The sequence below is a fragment of the Nematolebias whitei genome, chromosome 1, assembly GCF_014905685.2.
Source record: "Nematolebias whitei isolate Nwh7 chromosome 1, NemWhi1, whole genome shotgun sequence".
NCBI lineage: Eukaryota > Metazoa > Chordata > Actinopteri > Cyprinodontiformes > Rivulidae > Nematolebias > Nematolebias whitei.
The window spans coordinates 55,924,751-55,942,724 of record NC_056498.1 but is presented as its reverse complement, the minus strand read 5'-3'; the positions used below and the strand labels follow the sequence as shown (position 1 = coordinate 55,942,724).

At 36.1% G+C, this 17,974-nt stretch overlaps 2 protein-coding genes across 4 annotated transcripts in view; both read left to right on the top strand.

Moving 5' to 3' along the window:
• The first annotated feature begins 333 nt into the window (after positions 1-333).
• Positions 334-4,720, top strand: zdhhc16a (zinc finger DHHC-type palmitoyltransferase 16a). The gene is made up of 11 exons (XM_037679020.1): positions 334-338; positions 1,280-1,528; positions 2,138-2,332; positions 2,417-2,505; positions 2,717-2,745; positions 2,858-2,991; positions 3,150-3,233; positions 3,327-3,412; positions 3,827-3,953; positions 4,344-4,414; positions 4,521-4,720. The coding sequence occupies exons 2-11, from the start codon at positions 1,304-1,306 to the stop codon at positions 4,621-4,623; spliced, it is 1,143 nt and encodes a 380-aa protein (XP_037534948.1). The 5' UTR covers positions 334-338; positions 1,280-1,303; the 3' UTR covers positions 4,624-4,720.
• Positions 4,721-7,386: 2,666 nt separating this feature from the next.
• ubtd1a (ubiquitin domain containing 1a) overlaps positions 7,387-17,974 on the top strand; it is a 12,076-nt gene continuing 1,488 nt past the window's right edge. The window contains exons 1-4 of one of the 3 annotated variants that reach the window (XM_037679131.1): positions 7,387-7,468; positions 7,904-7,990; positions 16,636-16,863; positions 17,241-17,426. In XM_037679131.1, the coding sequence (XP_037535059.1) occupies positions 7,417-7,468; positions 7,904-7,990; positions 16,636-16,863; positions 17,241-17,426 (553 nt within the window). In that variant the 5' untranslated portion in view covers positions 7,387-7,416. Of the gene's footprint in view, positions 7,469-7,875; positions 7,991-9,806; positions 10,013-16,635; positions 16,864-17,240; positions 17,427-17,974 lie in introns of those variants that run through there. The other 2 variants (XM_037679125.1, XM_037679117.1) reach the window with 2 other exon arrangements.

Below are 17,974 nucleotides of genomic sequence, written 5' to 3'. Positions count from 1 at the left end.
GACCCACTTTACATTTATGTTTAGCGTTTAAACATAGTTATTATACATATATTTGGGTATATATATATTATAAAATGGCTAAATTATATATTGATCTGTTTTTGGTAGAAAAACATAACTGGTTGCAGTAATTATATTTAATTCCTGACTCGGACTACCATGATGCATCTCACTCATCCAGCGCATGCGCGTTAACTCCAGGTCTGGATACGGATCTTTTGACTAACAGGTCGCCTGCTCCTCCTCTCAAATCACCCAGGAATAATCCCGTGTTGGCTTTAATTTGAAAATGTCGAAACAACTGGGGACATCGACGGATTTCTCGTCTCCGTAGACAAGTGAGTATTATCAATTCCATTCAAATTATTATCAACATATGACATTAGCCGCAGCGCTAAGTCTACCTGGAGCAATGTGACATCAGGACAAAAGGGATTTGGGAGTGTTATGTTTCTATCAGACTATCTAACAACGTGAGTCATCAACTGTTTTACTGTGTTTTCGTGGGGCGACGTTAGATTTGCGTTATAGTTATTATTGAATATATTTTAATTTATCGATGAAGTGAACCAAAATAGTGCTATACAAAAATTAACTCCACTTCAGACCACTGTTCCACCCATCTCATGGAAATACAAGAACCTCCACCCAAACTCCTCCCTGTCAGGAATGCAGCAAAACAAGGCTGCACATTTTTAGCTTGGCATTAACAGATATTTGCTTGATTATCTTTATTTTACTGTTGACTGCACTTGAGTACACCAAGTTTTTTTGTTTTTTTTTCCATTGCACATTCCATCATGAGTTTATGTTTGGGTGTCAAGGCAGTAAAACGTCTGTATTTTTTATTTTTTGTTGTTGTTGTTGCAGAAATTCAATATTGAGAGTGAACCAAACTCAACCTCAACCTATGACAAGTCTGATAATATGCTTCTTATTCAAACCCCTCAAGCAAAAATCCAAGCATAATTTTGGCGTCAAAATCAGATCTTATCTTTGTCCTTGAGGAAGAAATTCCCCTTAAGTTGTACGTGCAAAAATGATGCACGCATTGAAAGCGCAAAAGAATAACCTCGGGGTTTGGATTGTTGGTGATCAACATTTTACACTGCAATTTCCATGATTTTTTTTTTTTTAACAGACCAACGAATAATTAAATAAATTATATTGTTATGTTTTCCAATTTATCTTGTATATGCAACTTGTTTTCGGTTTATTAGCAAGATAGTTATTTGTGGAACAAGTTTTATGACCTTGTCACTGTCTCTTTTCTCTGCAGTTACGATCTTACTACAGATGCAGGATGCGGTGCTCAGCACTCCACCTGCTGCGCTGTGTGCGCTCGCAGTTGGGTTGCAGGCGAGGAAGGATCAGACGGCCCGTGTGCATCAGGAGAATATGGGCTTACGTGAAACTACTGGTTCAATCGCTTTGCTTCAATTCCCTCACAGACTCTGATGTAGTTTTTGACTCAGTTTTTGAACCAGTGTTTGTGACAGTGGATTATGTCACCCGCTGGTTTGGCTTGGTGAGTTTATGCTTCTGCACAAACTTATTCAGCTCAATTGAGTTTATTTATGTAGCGCCGAGTCACAACAGAAGTCGTCTCAGGGCACTGAACAGAAACGTTTATATATAAAAATAATAAGTTAACACTATTTATCTGAGGAGAAGACTGCTTTGAATTTAACTCCATCGCAGAACTCTCATTTTGAGCATGAAGGCGACAGTGGAAAGGAAAACTCCCTCATGAGGAAGAAACCTTTAGCAGGACAAGCGGCCATCTGCTTCGACCGGCTGAAGTAATAATTATTACGTACTTACTTAATAAGTAAGTAATAATTATTGCTTTACTTAATAAATATTAGTGTAAAACATACCCACACAACTTTTTCAGTGATACCGCCATTATTGTCATGTATGTGGTCGATGGGAGTCATTCACTAACTTAGCTTACAACATTTTAAGGACACGGAGAGACAACTGCATATTTTGTATCCTACTTTATAATTTTTATACTGGTTTTTATGATATTGCAATGAGTATCTTTCAATTTAAGTTGATATATTTTAAAACTATGCAAATAATTTCCTTGGGGTTTGATTATTTTATGTTTTTCTTTTCTTTTTGCTGTAAGGTATTTGTTTGTCTGGTGGTGATACTGACCAGTTCCGTTGTGGTGATAGCCTATGTAGCGCTTCTGCCTCTCGCCTTGGCCACTTACCACCCGGCGTGGATTGTTTGGCATGTGTGTTATGGAAACTGGAACCTCATCATGATCGCTTTTCATTACTACAAAGCTGCCAAGACTTCCCCTGGATATCCCCCTACAGTAAGATAACCACAGCTGAGTCACGAATGGCTTTATTTTTGCTGCTATATATTTTTTTAAGATGCCAAAAATCTCTTATTTCAGGAAAAAAACGACAGGCCATTTGTGTCGGTCTGTAAAAAGTGCATCACGCCCAAACCAGCAAGAACACACCACTGTGGTATTTGTAACAGGTGAGTAAATGGAGTTTCTTTTCTGTCCTGGCACTTCTTTCATTTATATATTTTTATTTTGAATCATTTATGCATGATCACAGCCAAAATTATTTTAGATGGAACATATTTTGTTAGCTCCAGGTCTTGTTTGACTCGTATAAAATGTTGAATTCTCAGTCAGATTAAAACCACTTAAAATACTTTTTTTTTTTTTGTTTCGTCTTTGCAGGTGCATTCTAAAGATGGACCATCATTGCCGTATCTTTTTATGCATCAAATATCTCATTTGGTTTTATGATCTCTGTCAGAAAATGTGTTTTGTAACTTTACAAAAGAATGTTGCAAGTTTTCCCTAACATTAGCATCTCAGCCTGGCTGAATAACTGCGTGGGTCATTTTAATCATCGTTACTTCTTCTCTTTTTGCCTCTTCATGACCTTGGGCTGTGTCTATTGCAGCATCAGTGGCAGAAACATTTTCCTTGATGCATATAACGCTCTCGAGGTGAGATAGTTGGACTGCTGATGTCTGTGTGTGACCCTGTCGTTATCTTTAATTCTGCATGTGCGGTACTTTTATTTTCCATGTGGCTAATTTTTTACTGGCACTTCCTTGTTTCTGTCTTTCAAACTGGGGTTTGTGTACGTGGGCTGCTCCTTCAGCACTTTAAGCATTTGGATTCAGAAAAGCCAGGCATTCCTGTAAAAGGGATGGGACTTCTTATTGGTCTTCTCCCATCTGGGCAGGTATCTTCTTAACGTCAAACCATCAACGGCTTGATTAAGTTAGTGGTATCTGTTTTTGTGATTTAATGTTTCCTTTTTTTTTTTTATGTCAAGCCCAACTTTCAGACACCTGCTCCTCCATACACCTTTAAAGAAAAGATGTTTCATAAGAGTATCATCTATATGTGGGTGCTCACCAGGTAAGACGCTTATTTTATTTGCCACATCTAGTATCACCCATTATTAGTCAATTCTACAGATCACTCCAATGTGTGTAAGCTGTGTGTTTACATTGAAAAAAGACATAATAGTTATACTCAGAAATATAAATTCTAGGTTTTACCATAAAAATGCATCATTTAAAAAAGTTATTTAATAGATTATAATGTCCCACAAGTAAAGATGATTAACTTCTAAAAGCAGTTTTGCCTTCTCATAATCTCATCAAATGAGCCAGAACAACCAGTACACTTTTGATTCGTGCAAAACTAGAAGGTTCAGTGATTTTTCTTCTACAAGTTCCACATGTACCGTAGTTTATCAGAATTATAAAAGGTTTGTTTACACTGACTGACTTGACCGTCATTGAAACGAAATGTGCTTTCTTCTTGTAGCACAGTGGGAGTGGCACTGGGAGCGTTAACCATTTGGCACGCGTTTCTCATATCCAGAGGGGAGACCAGCATTGAAAAACACATTAATAGGAAGGAAACAAACCGAATGATGGCCAAATGGGGGAAGGTGAGTGTTTAGATAAAGGAAATGTGAAAAACAAAAAAACTTAGCAGTTCATTTTTGTTAGAATTAAAGAAAATCCAAAACCAAATCTGGTACCAAAATTAATCTCTTCTATTCCTTACTATGTAATTTAAATATATATATATATATATATCTTTAAATCTGTTTTAGTTTATATCCTAACATTAAGACATATCTAACAAGGTTGAGTCAGGTCTTATGAACAGATTCTTCTTTGTTGAAACATTCATCTTTTATCCAAAAGACTTTTTGAGCCTGAAACAAACTCACTCTGCATCAGGACATTAAGACATATAGACAAATACCCTTGAAAAATGGTCACTTACTATTGTTTTTTTTTTAATTGCTCCTTTTCTTTAATTGTTTTGCCAGGTTTACAAAAACCCTTTTAACCATGGCAGGCTGAACAACTGGAAAATCTTCTTAGGGGTGGAGAAAAGAAGGTGTGTTTCTCTGATGTTTGCACAGATTTCTACAGGTATTCATGCATCATTTGAACCAGTGTTCCTTTTGTAACGTGTACTTTTTTGTGTGTGTGTGTGTGTGTAGTCACTGGGTGACACGTGTTCTCCTTCCCTCCGGACACCCCCCACAAGGTGATGGTTTGACGTGGGACTTCTTTCTGGTTAAAAATGATTCAATACCTGTATGACAGGAGACAAACTTGTAGCCTGATTGTGCGATTAACCTGTTTTTTTATCTGGTTTGGCTTAACGGATTCTTGCTCGACGGCTCCATATTTCTGAAGACACGGCATAATATCACCTAATACCTCAAAGAACTTCAGTTATGGCTCTGCAGAATATAGAACTAGTTTTCAGAAAGATAATGTTTTTGAAATGGTTTGCTTTCTGCTGGGTATTACTTTCCCTTGCAAGCTGGTTTAACTTGACTCAGAAAATCGTTGCATCATAACTTAGTTTTTTTTTTTTACACCTGTATATTGACTGAACTGTTAAATGTGTAAAGATTTTTTAAGCGTGTTGATTTTATTTTATTTTTTACATTTTTTGCCCATTCAGATTTTTTAAATTTTTATTTAAGAACAAAACAAAATATAGAAGAATATATATGAGCACAGTGGTGAATTTCAATATATCCGATTTCCTTGTTTATTTATACTCTGTAGTCTAAGAATATCATACGGTTAACAAATTAAGCAAAAGAAAACGTCATCTTGTTAAGGTTATTTATCTGCATTTTTAAGTTGATATTAAATATTTTTGTTATTACTTGAAATCTTTTTCAAACAACTTCTTTTTGGGTTTATTTTTTTTACAGTGGAACACAAAGGCGCAACACATCTGGTATAACACGATTAACACTCAGGATTTTGAAAATGTACATGTGACTATAATTAACTGTTGACTATTTTTCAGCATTTTCTACTCATTTTAGCTCCTTTTTACTAAGGAGATAAAATCCAATTCACTGTTATGTCATAGCTAAGCAGACAGATCCAAAAACAAGTGGCTAAAAAGGGATTAAATAAAACACACACTAGATCTAACTTATTTATTGAGTCAGAATTGCAGCACTAAAATTGAAACAGCTGAGAAATTAGGTAGTTATTCTTCCAGATAAGATGTTAATTATTTGAAATACATGTCAATCATTTTTGTAAGTGATTCTTTTGCAACCAGATTACCAAAATAAAACCTTTTTATATATTTTTTATAAATTAAGCACTTTATATTCGGCCCTTAGTGAACTGCTGGTTGTGTTGTTTGCTTAAAAATGGTAACATAAAGCTGTGAGGTAAACAAAGCGATTAAAATATGTTAAAATATTTTATTTGATGCTAACCTTCTCATTCTGCATATATCTCCTTCCTTTTTCCTTTTACGAGATGATACAGGAGCATTAACTTATCCAGCAGATGTCAGTGTTTGAAATAAAAAGCTCTGTCAGAACCTGTGAGGTTAAAGAGATGTTACAAAGACTAGACTTTATAGTTTTGTCTCTGTAAAAAAATATCTGTAATTTTAAACAGAAAACTTTTTTTGTAATTTTTGTCTGCCATTTTCAGTATGTTGGTTCTGAGTAATTTGCAGAAATGTTGCATTTTAAGTTTTAGCTTACTTTTATGAATCATTTTAAGCCTGTATTCTGTGTGATATTATTGAAATAATTTATGGTCTGAATATGAAGCATGTATGCATAAATTTCCTACAACACCTAGAGATGAAGCATACCTCAGGGTGTGTGAGTTACTTTCCTCGTGAACAGACATCTGATGTTAATCATAGGGTTGGCTATTGTTTTTTTATTCTTCTATTTTTTTTTTTTTTTTTTGAGTGTTTACCTTGCACAACTACACACAATGCTACCTTGTCCGTACGCACTTTCAGTGAATCAGCAGAAAAGTTACTCTGTGTTGACTGAACTTTTGAAGGTTAAAAGGTGTCAATGTCAATGTGGATAGGATTAACATGTTCTCAGACAAAGATACAACACAAGCCAGTGTAAATGTAAATGCATTGGTTACTGACAGAACAAAGCAAATCTGAGATGGCACATTTCCATTCTAGAGTATAATATGGACTTTAACTCTTTATAAAAATAATCAAGATCAAAATGTTTGCTAAAATTACTGAGGAAGGTGTGTTTTCTGCTTCAGTGGAGCGGGCGCAAGAACAAAAGTAAGGCAGACGCATGTGTAATCAGATAACAAAACAAAGACAAACTAAGCAAAATGGAACACAGGACTGGGTAAAGGTTTCCATCCCTTTTTATTATTATTATTTTAAAAAAGTTTGCCTTCATGGAACCAGATTTTCTTAGAATTTCAAGACATTTGTCTAGTCTGTCTTTTTTCCACATACACTTCAATTAAAAAATAAACCATTTAAACAGAAATGAAATAAAAAGGTATAGACTTGCTAATTTCTTGACGTTTCTTTATTTCTAAAGCGTTCATACTTTATTGTGAAAGAGTTTTTTCTTTGTTTCCGGGTTCTCTTCCTGAACTTCCGGTGTTGCGCAGAGAAAATCATCCCCGAACAAATTTGTGCCCCCGACTCGGGAGCGTGCATGAAGCATGATAGGCGTATCTTAATGGTTACAAATCAATTTAAAACAAATATATCTCTAAATATTTAAGAGTGTTAATTTACTGTGTGAGTGGTGTTAGTTTATGTTGTGAGTGTCATTTACTGTCGAATTTAAGCTTTATTGTGCGCGCTCTTGAGAAAGGAGGAGCTCACGCATGCGCAGAGAGTCGGAGCTTTAAGTCTACTGTGAGAACGGATTCACCGGTTTTCACCGTGTAATTTGAACTGATGAAATGGGGATTTTGATTACTTTCTTTTAAAGGATATTTAACCATAAACTGAAGATTCTGCAGCGTCGGGAGAAAAGCAGCCCAGCTGAACTTCACAAACACACTTTTCCCTGTTTATCACGTCAGGATAACGTGATAATCTTTTCTTCCATCCAAGTTCAGATGTGGCAAGCAAACTGCAGACGGATGCATAATTTAGCAGAATGGATTTCAGGTAGGTAAAAGCTATTCATGCAAAATAAATAAATATATAATAGTAAATTGCGACTAATCATCAAGTCGCCTGACTGATGTCTGTTGATTTAGTCTAACATGATGTGCATAAAATAACATATAGCAGGAAAATAATAGATTATTTTCAACATGTGAGTGGAAAATCAGAGCACGAGAGGCAGGATGTTCAGGCGCGTGTCTCCCCCATCAGCTGGCAGTACACGTGACGTAAACAGGCAGCCTGTCTGACCCACAGGAACAAGGAGTGCTGAGCTGTCACTTTACTCCCTGAGGAGGATGTGTGCACAGGATTGATGCTTCATCATGCACTCTTTGATTTTTAACTCTCGTGACACATGAGGATAAATTCTACTCTAAATCATGCCCAGCAGGAGTCAGATAGGCTGTAACTTTCTCTCTTTGGGTTGGGATGCAGGGACAGTGATGGGGGGCTGTGTGGGGAGGAGCAGGATGGATGGACAGGGGAGTGCTCGAGGCTCGACGAGGAGCAAAAAGAGAGGAGGTAAGAAGACCTTACAGCTCCCCTTTGCTCTGCTGGAAAGAAAAATCACAGATTTGCTACAACATGAAAGCAGAAACAAGTGTTTCTACAAATTAATGTTTTGCATGTTGCTGTTAAAACTGCAGAAGGGCTGCTTAGTCTTGTTGCTGCTTTATCACTATTATAATAAATTCAATATTATGTGAAATAGCACCGATATTTTCAGAACACATTCCATGCCTTTTACTGCTTTGGTGGAAGATTGCATTATCTATTACCAATTACATTTGTGATAAAACTGTGACTTGTGTAGCATGCCATTTTATGAAATATAAATCAAACTTATTTATATAATATCTCACGTAGTGTGCATAAAACAGCCAGACTTCTGCTGTATGAATTGTGATTGCAGTTAAGGACTTTAAAAGAATTGCTGCAGATTCTAGATTAAACACAACATTTGAGGAAAAAGTTAAACAAAACCTCAAAGGTTTTTTTTTTGATTAAGCAGACAAAACTTTTAAAATGTCATTGCACTCAAAATAACATGTTTTCCCCTTGTATTAGAAGAAAGCTACAAGAACACAGAGAGAAAAACAATACATGCATTTTAATTATAAACTTAAGCAGCAGAAGTTTACAAGTTAAGATCCTAACCAAAGTTTAGAGAAAATAAAGTAAAAAAAAAAAAAACTGTGTTCAGATTAGTACTTTGCTTATTTTTGAACCAGTTTCTATAGAAATATGCCAAGTTAACTATCTGCTCATTTTAAAATAAGTCATCACTCGTAAGTAAAAATACAAGTAAGTTGGAGACAAATCACTCATCCAAACACAGAGTACCCTTAAGTTTTCTGGTTAGTTGTACATTTTATAATGATTCTTACAGTCCTCATGCGTCAAATCCATCTAGGATCAGTGGATAAACCTCTGTAGAGCCGTGTAGTTCAGAAAAAACGTCTAAAAATCACTCAAACAGGATTTTCATTTACATCTGTCTTGCACAATAGTAAAAATCAAAATTAATCAAGTACTTTTTTTTTTTTTTACAAAAATATAATATTTTAGTCAGAATCTTTAACATTTATATGTATATATGTATTGCGTAGCATCGCCAAGAGAAACTAATAAGTATATTTCCACGTGACCCATTCAGTGAAGGTCATCCTCGGCCTGAAGCCGGTTCCTGCAGGTGCTGAATGTCTCATCTGTTGGTTTAGTCTCATATCTAATCTGTGCTGATGATCTGCTCACATAGGACAGATTATATAAACGCCATTCAGTCCATAAGCTTATGAGCAAGGCAGCACTGGAGAGTTTTCATATTAAAGAGCCACTGAATCGCTGCAGAGTTTTCCTTTTGATGATTATGAGCTAAATCTACACAGCGGGACAATTCGGAACGGATAAAGTTCATCCACTGACATTTTGTGAGTTATTAAAAAATTGTAGATTTCCACCTTTTGGGGGACATCAGAAGTACGGATGCTCCTGTGTTTTTTCCTTTTTTTAATAAGTCTGAGCTGAGTTTATAATGTGTTAACGTCTTTAGTATGCTGCCTCTGGGTGTTTTTAACCTGTCCTTAAATAGACTTGATAGGATTAGACCTCTTGTGTAAAGAGACTACCTTCTGGCAAGGACATTCAAGGTACTCTCTCACTATAATGAACTTGTTTCCATGAATTGCTCCTGCAGTATTTTAGAGGAGGTTATGATTATTTTTTTTTTAACTAGAAAGACATAAAAGTGGCGATGATGTTGGCATTTTAAAGCAACGGGGGATGTGTTACAACAACAGTTAACTATGCAACGAATGGGAGTCTGGGCTTTGTGGTAAACAAGATCAGGTGTTCTGCAGCGAGCGCAGACGCGACACGTTTTCTGTGAGGTCACTCGGCGTGCCTCGTGTCCGGAGGACTTTTGATGTGCAGAAGTTTGGTTCGCGACAAACCTGAAACACTGAACAGTCATGGGGGTTCCTAATTCCAGGGAGTGTAACTACCATCAGGCTCCGACTGCACCACTTAAGATGTTGCTGAAAAGTAAGTATAGATTTTAATCTGAGGGGAAAAACAAAAGTTTTATTTTATGCAGGTTATAGTTGATTTTGCAACATTTAGTCCTGTAGATGATCAACAATCAGACTGTAAGGGTTTTACAATTATTGTGTTGGTTTGTTGTTTAAAATGTTTTGTTGTTTACTTTGCACACGGCTGAAAACGGTCGTGAAATGTCTGGAAAATTATGGGATTGGATTTTATCTTTTTTTCCAGGTCTGGATATAGAAAAACATCAACATATTATGAAGCTAAACATTAGTTTTAACATAAGTTTTTTTTTTGTTTGTTTGTTTTATTGTCTATAAGATTAAGTTCTATTGTTTTAATTGCTCAGACAAAAATATAGCTTTTTTTTTTATATATTTAAAAGATAGACATTTACCATGTCAAACCCTGATTTGAAGGATTTATTAATAAGTGTTCTTGCTTTTGAGTTTCTGTTTGAAAATCTTTTGACCACACGTGGGCAACATATGGCCAGAGGGCCAGAAGTGGTCTTTGGACAATCGCCACCGGTCCCCTGACGTCTTTAAATTAAACAAAAGTCTTTAAATTAAACAAAAGTGAATGCAAATTACACATTTTGTACATATTTACATACATATGTACAAAATGTGTAATCTGTGTGTACATCTAAAAACTTTGGACTAAAACAGGCTCGAACATTTTCTTGTGCTGGTCGTTTATGGTTCCAGAACCAAACTAGACATGAATGCTTCAAAAAGAAAACAAATATTTGCAGATTTTGCTTTTTTATTTTTAAACAAAATAAATATTTAGTTTATGTAATGTTTATCTGATATTCCAACAGATTATCAGGGAGACATTTTTTTACTCCAACTTCTCCAAATAAAAAATGGAAAGAAAACCCATTTCTCATATTATTTGTATGGGAGAAGGTTTTTTCAGGTTAGTATGCATTGAAAAGCCTGGACCGGCCACAGTCGGTCCAGGCCCGGTATTTCCCGTTTTTTTTTTGTTTGTTTGCTTTCTGCAGAGTGCCGCCTCAATGTAGGCGAGATCATCGTAGCAAGACCGCACAAATTTCAGCTCAGTAACTGCACCTCGTCTTTTTTCTAGGGCACTGGTGTTGTCATTGTCATTTTCCCAAAGAAAAATCGGAGCTCTCTCTATCACAGAACCAGCCACATGGAAGTAGTTGAAGGAAATGGCGGTAAGGAGCAGCCACTGGCAGTATGACTCCTCTGTGATGTGACACCCCCCCCCCAGGCCAGCAGTCTGCCCACGTCCAATCTGCAGCACTGGTCCAAATGGAACCACAGGTCTCTGGATTCCAAAAAAATCAAGCTGGAATTGGGCCATACTATCCAATGCCAACACTCGAATCCGGGGGCAGTAAGGGCCATATGTAGCTGGAAATCAGTCTCGTAGGCAAAAAGATTGTGAATCCCAAGTGGCTTCTAATAGTCTTGCGTGGTGTATCACTGAAAAACTGCAAATTAATTCCACTTTAGTAATACGTCCCAGTAATAGGATACAATTTGTAAAGCTAAAGCGTGCAAATGTTTTCTTGCTATATATTTCTACTTATAAATTCATGATAGTGAAAGTACAACTTAATCAACACTCACAAGAGATTTACAGATTTTTCATTGAGTCACTCGTCATTTTGATGGACAATTATAACTTCAAAAAGTCAGATCATTATTTCTGACAGTGTGTGTGTGTTTTTAGCATTTCACACATTACAACCGACAATAATTAGTCGTTTTTTCCCCCCTTCAGATTGCAAATCCTGTTCTGTTATAGAGTCCTGCTGAGTAGTAGTTTCCATCCACCAGGGCTGTTTGAACACGAAGGACGAGAGAGAGAAAAAACTATTGAAGTGGCTATTAATAGATTCCAGGGACTGCAGTTCGACTTAAAGTTGAGGACACAAAGTCACAACTGATTCCTGTGAACCCAAACAGTCCGACTCACAGATTTATCCCAGCAGGATGCTCCAGGCTGTCATTGAATGTCATCGAGTGTGCATATTCTGCAAGATATGCAGCAAAACTAACTAAATAAATAAAGCACGACCCAAACAGGACAGTTTTTATGATTTAAAATTGTCCACCAGTTAGCCTAACGCCCGTTAAAAGATAATTTAGCATTTGTTTTGCTGTGGTGGTGTTGAGTTTTATTTTGTAGTTTGGTCACTAAGCTTGACATGGACTAAGCTTGTGTAAAAAATGTGTTAAAAAGAAAGGAACAGTGATTAGTGATAAAATCCAAGGCACTGACAGGGGATAATATAATTTTTTTAATCATTAAAATAATTTTATATACGTTTTAAAGGATGTCCAAACTGAAACTCAAGCAATTGCCTCGCACGTAAAGGTCATTGTTTCAACCTGCTTTGGTGCCTTGATTATATTAGAGTACATATTTTATAAATTAACCTTTTCATATTAAAACAAGATATAAGCTGTTCTGCATTTAATAAAAACATGCAAATTGTGTTTGACAGATTGGCATTTAAACAGATATTAGCTGGACACATCATTGTGTTACTCAAGACTGTGATGATTGTTGTCAGATTACTGAAAAGTCTGATTATTACATTTATATTAAAATATAAAATTAGTTTGCTGTCTATGGGGTGCCGTTTGTAAAGTTACGCAGTCAAAAATTAACAGTAATATTTTGGTTTATTTAGCCTTTCATAAGAAAGAAAAAGTTTTTTTTCCCCAGTCAGATTATCACCATGTTATTCATACAAATGTCATAGTTCCAAACTAAATGTTTAATTTACAAGCTAAATATTTAGTTTACAAACTAAATACTTATCTTGAAAGTTAAATATTTAGTTATAAAGCTAAATATTTAGCTCCACTCTAAATATTTAGTTGACAAACTAAATGTTTATGTCCAAGTTAAGTGAACTAAATATGTAGGTGTAAATTAAATATTTAATTTCCAAGCTAAATATTTATTTTCAAAACTAAACATTTAATCTCTAAGCTAAACATTTAATTCCTAAATTAAATATTTAATTTGCTAACTAAATATTTATCTTGGACCTAAATATTTGTTTTCCAAGCTAAACATTTAGTCTCCTAAATAAATATTTAACTTGCTAGCTAAATATTTAACATGCAAGTTAAATATTTAGTGTGGAGTTAAATATTTAGTTTGCTAACCAAATATTTAACTTGCAAGTTAAATATTTAGTTTGTAAACTAAATATTTAGCTTGCTAACTAAATATTTAATGTTTGGAACTATGACATTTATATATGTCTGAATAACATAGTGAAAATCTGATTGTGAAAAAAAAGCCTATTTTTTCTTATTAAAGGCATAAACAAAAAAATATTGCTGTTAATTTTTGACTTTACAAACAGGACCCCATAAATGAATTACACTGTAAATGTATGGAGATCATGGGCACCAGCGACCCCCGTGACCCAAAATGGAACAAACGGGTAAAGAAAATGGATGGATGGATGGATGGATGGATGGAGATTTTTTTAAATATTTTTGCAACACAAAAATAAAATGTTGGGTGATATTTAAATTTGTTTTTACTACAATAAAATATAATTTTTAAAACCTGAAATGCATAAAAAGGAGCACGGAAACTATGAAAAAAAAAAGTTAATTTAGTAAAATAATAAGGTATAGATGTTTAATACCATTTGTTATAACCTTTTCAGTGTCACCAAAAGTTATGAAGTACTGCGGGTCGGGTAAAAATAAACTAATGTTCTTTTTCCTCAGTGTCACAAAAGACAACATTCAATATTCAAGACTAAAACGTCAAAAGTTATGTCACATGAGTGAATGTTATGTAAGGATTAAAGTGAACTCCAGTCGTTTTGGAATCACAGGCTGCGATCTGATTAAATAGATGCTTTTAGAAAAACCACAAACTGAAAATGTGATGTCTGAATTGTAGTGGCTTTGTGTTTCCCTCAGGCGGCTGACGGTAAATTTGTGGAGGTTTTCTGCTTCTCATTGGCCAAAGAGCGCTCGCCTCCCCACCGAAGGCCAATGAGATTGGGAGGGTTTGAAGGCAGATAAATCCTGTTATGTGGAACCTGATTACGGCTTATAATCCGCTGGTGTGTGTGTGTGTTTCCATCCACATGTACAGTCTGTGTTACTAGTCTTCAGTAATCCACAGCTCTGTCTGTAAATAACAGATTACCCACCCTCAGTGAATCAAACTAAATTTGATGTTAAACTGGTTTATTTTAATATTCTCCCAAGAAATTGCACTTTATTTTACATTTCGTAAAATTTTCAATTTTCACAAAAAATCTTTTAATGCTCGTCTGTTTTGATGTTCCGATATGCGCTCGTAAGGAGATGCTGATTAACTTAAAACGCACTTGTGTTATTTTCTTCGTTACCGTATGTTTCGCCATATAAGTCGCACCTTTTTGCATAAATTTGCGACTTATACACCAAAGCAACTAATATTTGTCTTCTTCCTCATATTTATAACCCAATTTTTGGCTGAGATCTGACGATTTCGTTCATTCTGACATTAAAAATATTAAATATTACCATTTGCAGCCACTAGAGGCCCCTGGAGCATTATGACATACAAAGTGTCTCATTAATAAGTAAAAGTGGCTATTAATGAGACACTTGGCTTGCCAAAAGAAGTCACCAAAATTTAGTCTCGCTCCAGAACTCCTGGAGCAAATGTCAAATCAGCTGCATTTTGCTGCGTTGCTCAGACAAAATGCAGCTGATTTGACCATTAAAGTGCATTTATTAAGAAAAAATTCAACTGAGACACACTTTTACTATAAAGTCGAACAAACAATTAACTGGTTTTAGGTGGTTATCTTGTTAAATTGTTGTTAAAGTCCTCCCGTGCGCACTCCCGCGGCCACCATTTTGGCAGCCAATCGATTTTTGGCACAACACTGGCCCATATTTCTGGGTGGTCAGCGGTGACGCATAGTAGATGCAACTTATACGGCGAAGCAACTTATTTATGTTTTTTTTCCACTTTATTAGACATTTTTAGACTGATGCGACTTAAACGTTGGAAAATATGGTAGAAACATTTTGGTGCTTTTCTGCTTTGCACAGGTGCTGTAGGCAAGGGAACGTTTTTAGAGCCATCTACACTGCCAGGCCAAAAAACAGTTGCCACCAAAAAAAAGGTCACACGCTAATATTTCGTTGGACCGCCTTTAGCTTTGATTACAGCAGCATTCGCTGTGGCATAGTTTCGATAAATTTCTGCAATGTCACAAGATCTATTTCCATCCAGTGTTGCATTAATTTTTCACCAAGATCTTGCATTGATGACTAGGCACTAGGCATGATGGGTGCATCACTTCACCTGCTTCTCTTCTTACCATGATGCGTCCATCACTCTGGAACAGGGTCAATCTGGTCTCATCAGACCACATGACCTTCTTCCATTGCTCCAGAGTCCAATCTTTATGCTCCCTAGCAAATTGAAGCCTTTTTTTCCCCAGTTAGTGTCACTGAGTAGTGGTTTTCTTAAAGCTACACAGCTGTTCAGTCCCAATCCCTTGAGTTCCCTTCACACTGTGTGTGTGGAAATGCTCTTACTTTCACTATTAAACATAGCCCTGAGTGCTCCTGTTGTTATTCTTTGATTTGATTTCACCAAAAGTTTAAGTGATTGCCGATCACGATCATTCAGGATTTTTTTCCGGCCACATTTCTTCCTTGAAGACCCACTATCTTTCCAGTTTTTAATAATGTGCTGGACAGTTCTTAACCCAATTTTATTTATTTTTGCAATCTCCTTAGATGTTTTCGCTGCTTGATGCCAATGATTTGATCCTTCTCAAACAAACTGACATCTTTTCTACGACCACGCAATGTGTTTTTTGACATGGCTGTTTAAGAAATGAGAAGCAACTCATTTTCACCAGTTGGGGTTAAATAACTTGTTGCCAGCTGAAATATAATAACCCATGCAGTAATTATCCAACAGGAGGCTCGTTCCTATTTGCTTAGTTAAATCCAGGTGGCGACTTATTATTATTTTTTTGGTCAGGCAGTGTATTCACTTACTAAACATTGTTTTAGAAGGTCTTCTTCCATCTACTGGTACCTGATATTGTGGCTGATTCTGGCAGATCCTGATCACCCATTCCATGATGAGTTCAGGTTGCTTCCATCTGGACACAAGTATCTGCTGCCCAGATGTAGAACGAACAGACTGAGAAACTCATTCATCCCTGTAGCGATCCAGATTAACCATGAACAGTGATGATCTATGCACTGTTATTTTAATGTATTGTCTAGTATAGATGTTTTGTGTACCTACTGACTGTGAAACAGATTGCCCCTCGGGGATAATAAAGATTCTTGAACTTGAACTATGGCTCTGTAGGCAAACCAATTCAATATGCTGTCACAATTAACAGAACCTTAAAAACCCAAAAGTGAGTTTTTTGCCCTAAAAGTTGGTGTTTTAGAAGCTGAGTCTGCTCTCCAACTCATATTTTAAATACTAATAATTTTCGCGAGATCTTTAACTAAACTTTGCCTAATTGCACAATATCTCATGAATCATTAATTAAATTGTCATAAAGTAATCTTTTTTTTTTTTTTTAACCTGAATAAATACAGTCTCTTCTCAATATTTATATTTTACAGTGCGCAATGAGCCTCTCAAGAAGGAGCGACCAAAGTGGAAGAGCGAGTATCCGATGACAGAGGGTCAGCTGAGGAGCAAGAGGGATGAGTTTTGGGATACGGCTCCAGCCTTTGATGGACGGAAGGAGATTTGGGACGCGCTCCGAGCTGCGGCCTTAGCTATGGAGTGTAATGACCTGGAGCTGGCGCAGGCTATAGTGGACGGAGCCTGCATTACTTTGCCACATGGTAAAAGGAACTACACTCATTTTCAGACATAAAAACATCCAGATTATAATCTGTAAGTCCTAGAACTTCCTGTCCAAATGCATCACTTGTAGTAATGATTTGAAAGAGCGTTTTGCAGAATCTAGTGCATGAATTCGTAAGAGATTACTGCGGGGATAATTATGTAATAGCAAAGCTGCACGACTACTGACAGTGGATTTATGCGATTATGAGAGAAGCAAAGCACCGTTTTTACATTTGTATGCTCTCGTTGAGAAGCGTTGTTGCTTTTTTCCCTTCGTTTCCTGACAGTGGTCAAAAGAAGGAAGAGCTTTATATGAATAATCGTGCGAGTTTTGGAAAAAGAAGTGATTATGTGAATGTTGTTTTCTCTGCAGGCTCCCTCACAGAGAGTTACGATGAACTGGGAAATCGATATCAGCTCCCAGCGTACACTTTAGCACCGCCTGTCAACCTCATCACTGAAACGTGCAGTGAGAGCAAAGTGTCCGAGTCCTCGCAAAAACAAACTCAGCCTTCACCGTGCAGAGAAGAGTTCCAGCTGAGGGTTCGGCTATCAACAGGTAACAAAAAAAGACATTTTTGTATGTTGTTTGGAAATGTAGAATGAAATATAGAATTAGCTGATTCTCGCAGGAATCACGTGATCTGTGGGTTTCCCAAAAAATGTTGGCCTCTATTATGGAGCTGTCTCCCTATGGATAGGCCTGGGCTGACGATGTTCTTAAGTTGTTTAATGCAGGGGTTCTCTAACGTTTTGGGTTCATGGAGCCCTTACAGGGGAGAAAAAGTTTCAGGGACCCCCTCATAACCCTCATGTTTATTAGATAATTTTCTTAAATTTTTCTCTTTAATGCAATGGAAATATTTGTGCAACATAAATACTTAAGATCTGTTTTTTAATAGTGTTAATACAATTTTTATACTTTTAAACTGGGGGAATTTTTCATTCAAGACACACTTAATTAACAACATTTTTAATTTCAACTTCCAAAATTTACAGTTGTGAGAAAATGAACAGCATCAAAAACCACTTTACCTAGCCACATAATGAACATAATAAATTAAATGTGTTGCCACAGAAAACACTTTAAATATATATATTTCATTA

What these genes read in the sequence shown, in the direction of transcription:
- zdhhc16a (XM_037679020.1), top strand. Translation starts at nt 1,304, where the DNA reads ATGCGGTGCTCAGCACTCCACCTGCTGCGCTGTGTGCGCTCGCAGTTG. An exon ending in GTCTTCTCCCATCTGGGCAG is followed by an intron (nt 3,234 to 3,326) that starts GTATCTTCTTAA and finishes TTTTATGTCAAG; the next exon opens with CCCAACTTTCAGACACCTGC. An exon ending in TGATGGCCAAATGGGGGAAG is followed by an intron (nt 3,954 to 4,343) that starts GTGAGTGTTTAG and finishes TTGTTTTGCCAG; the next exon opens with GTTTACAAAAACCCTTTTAA.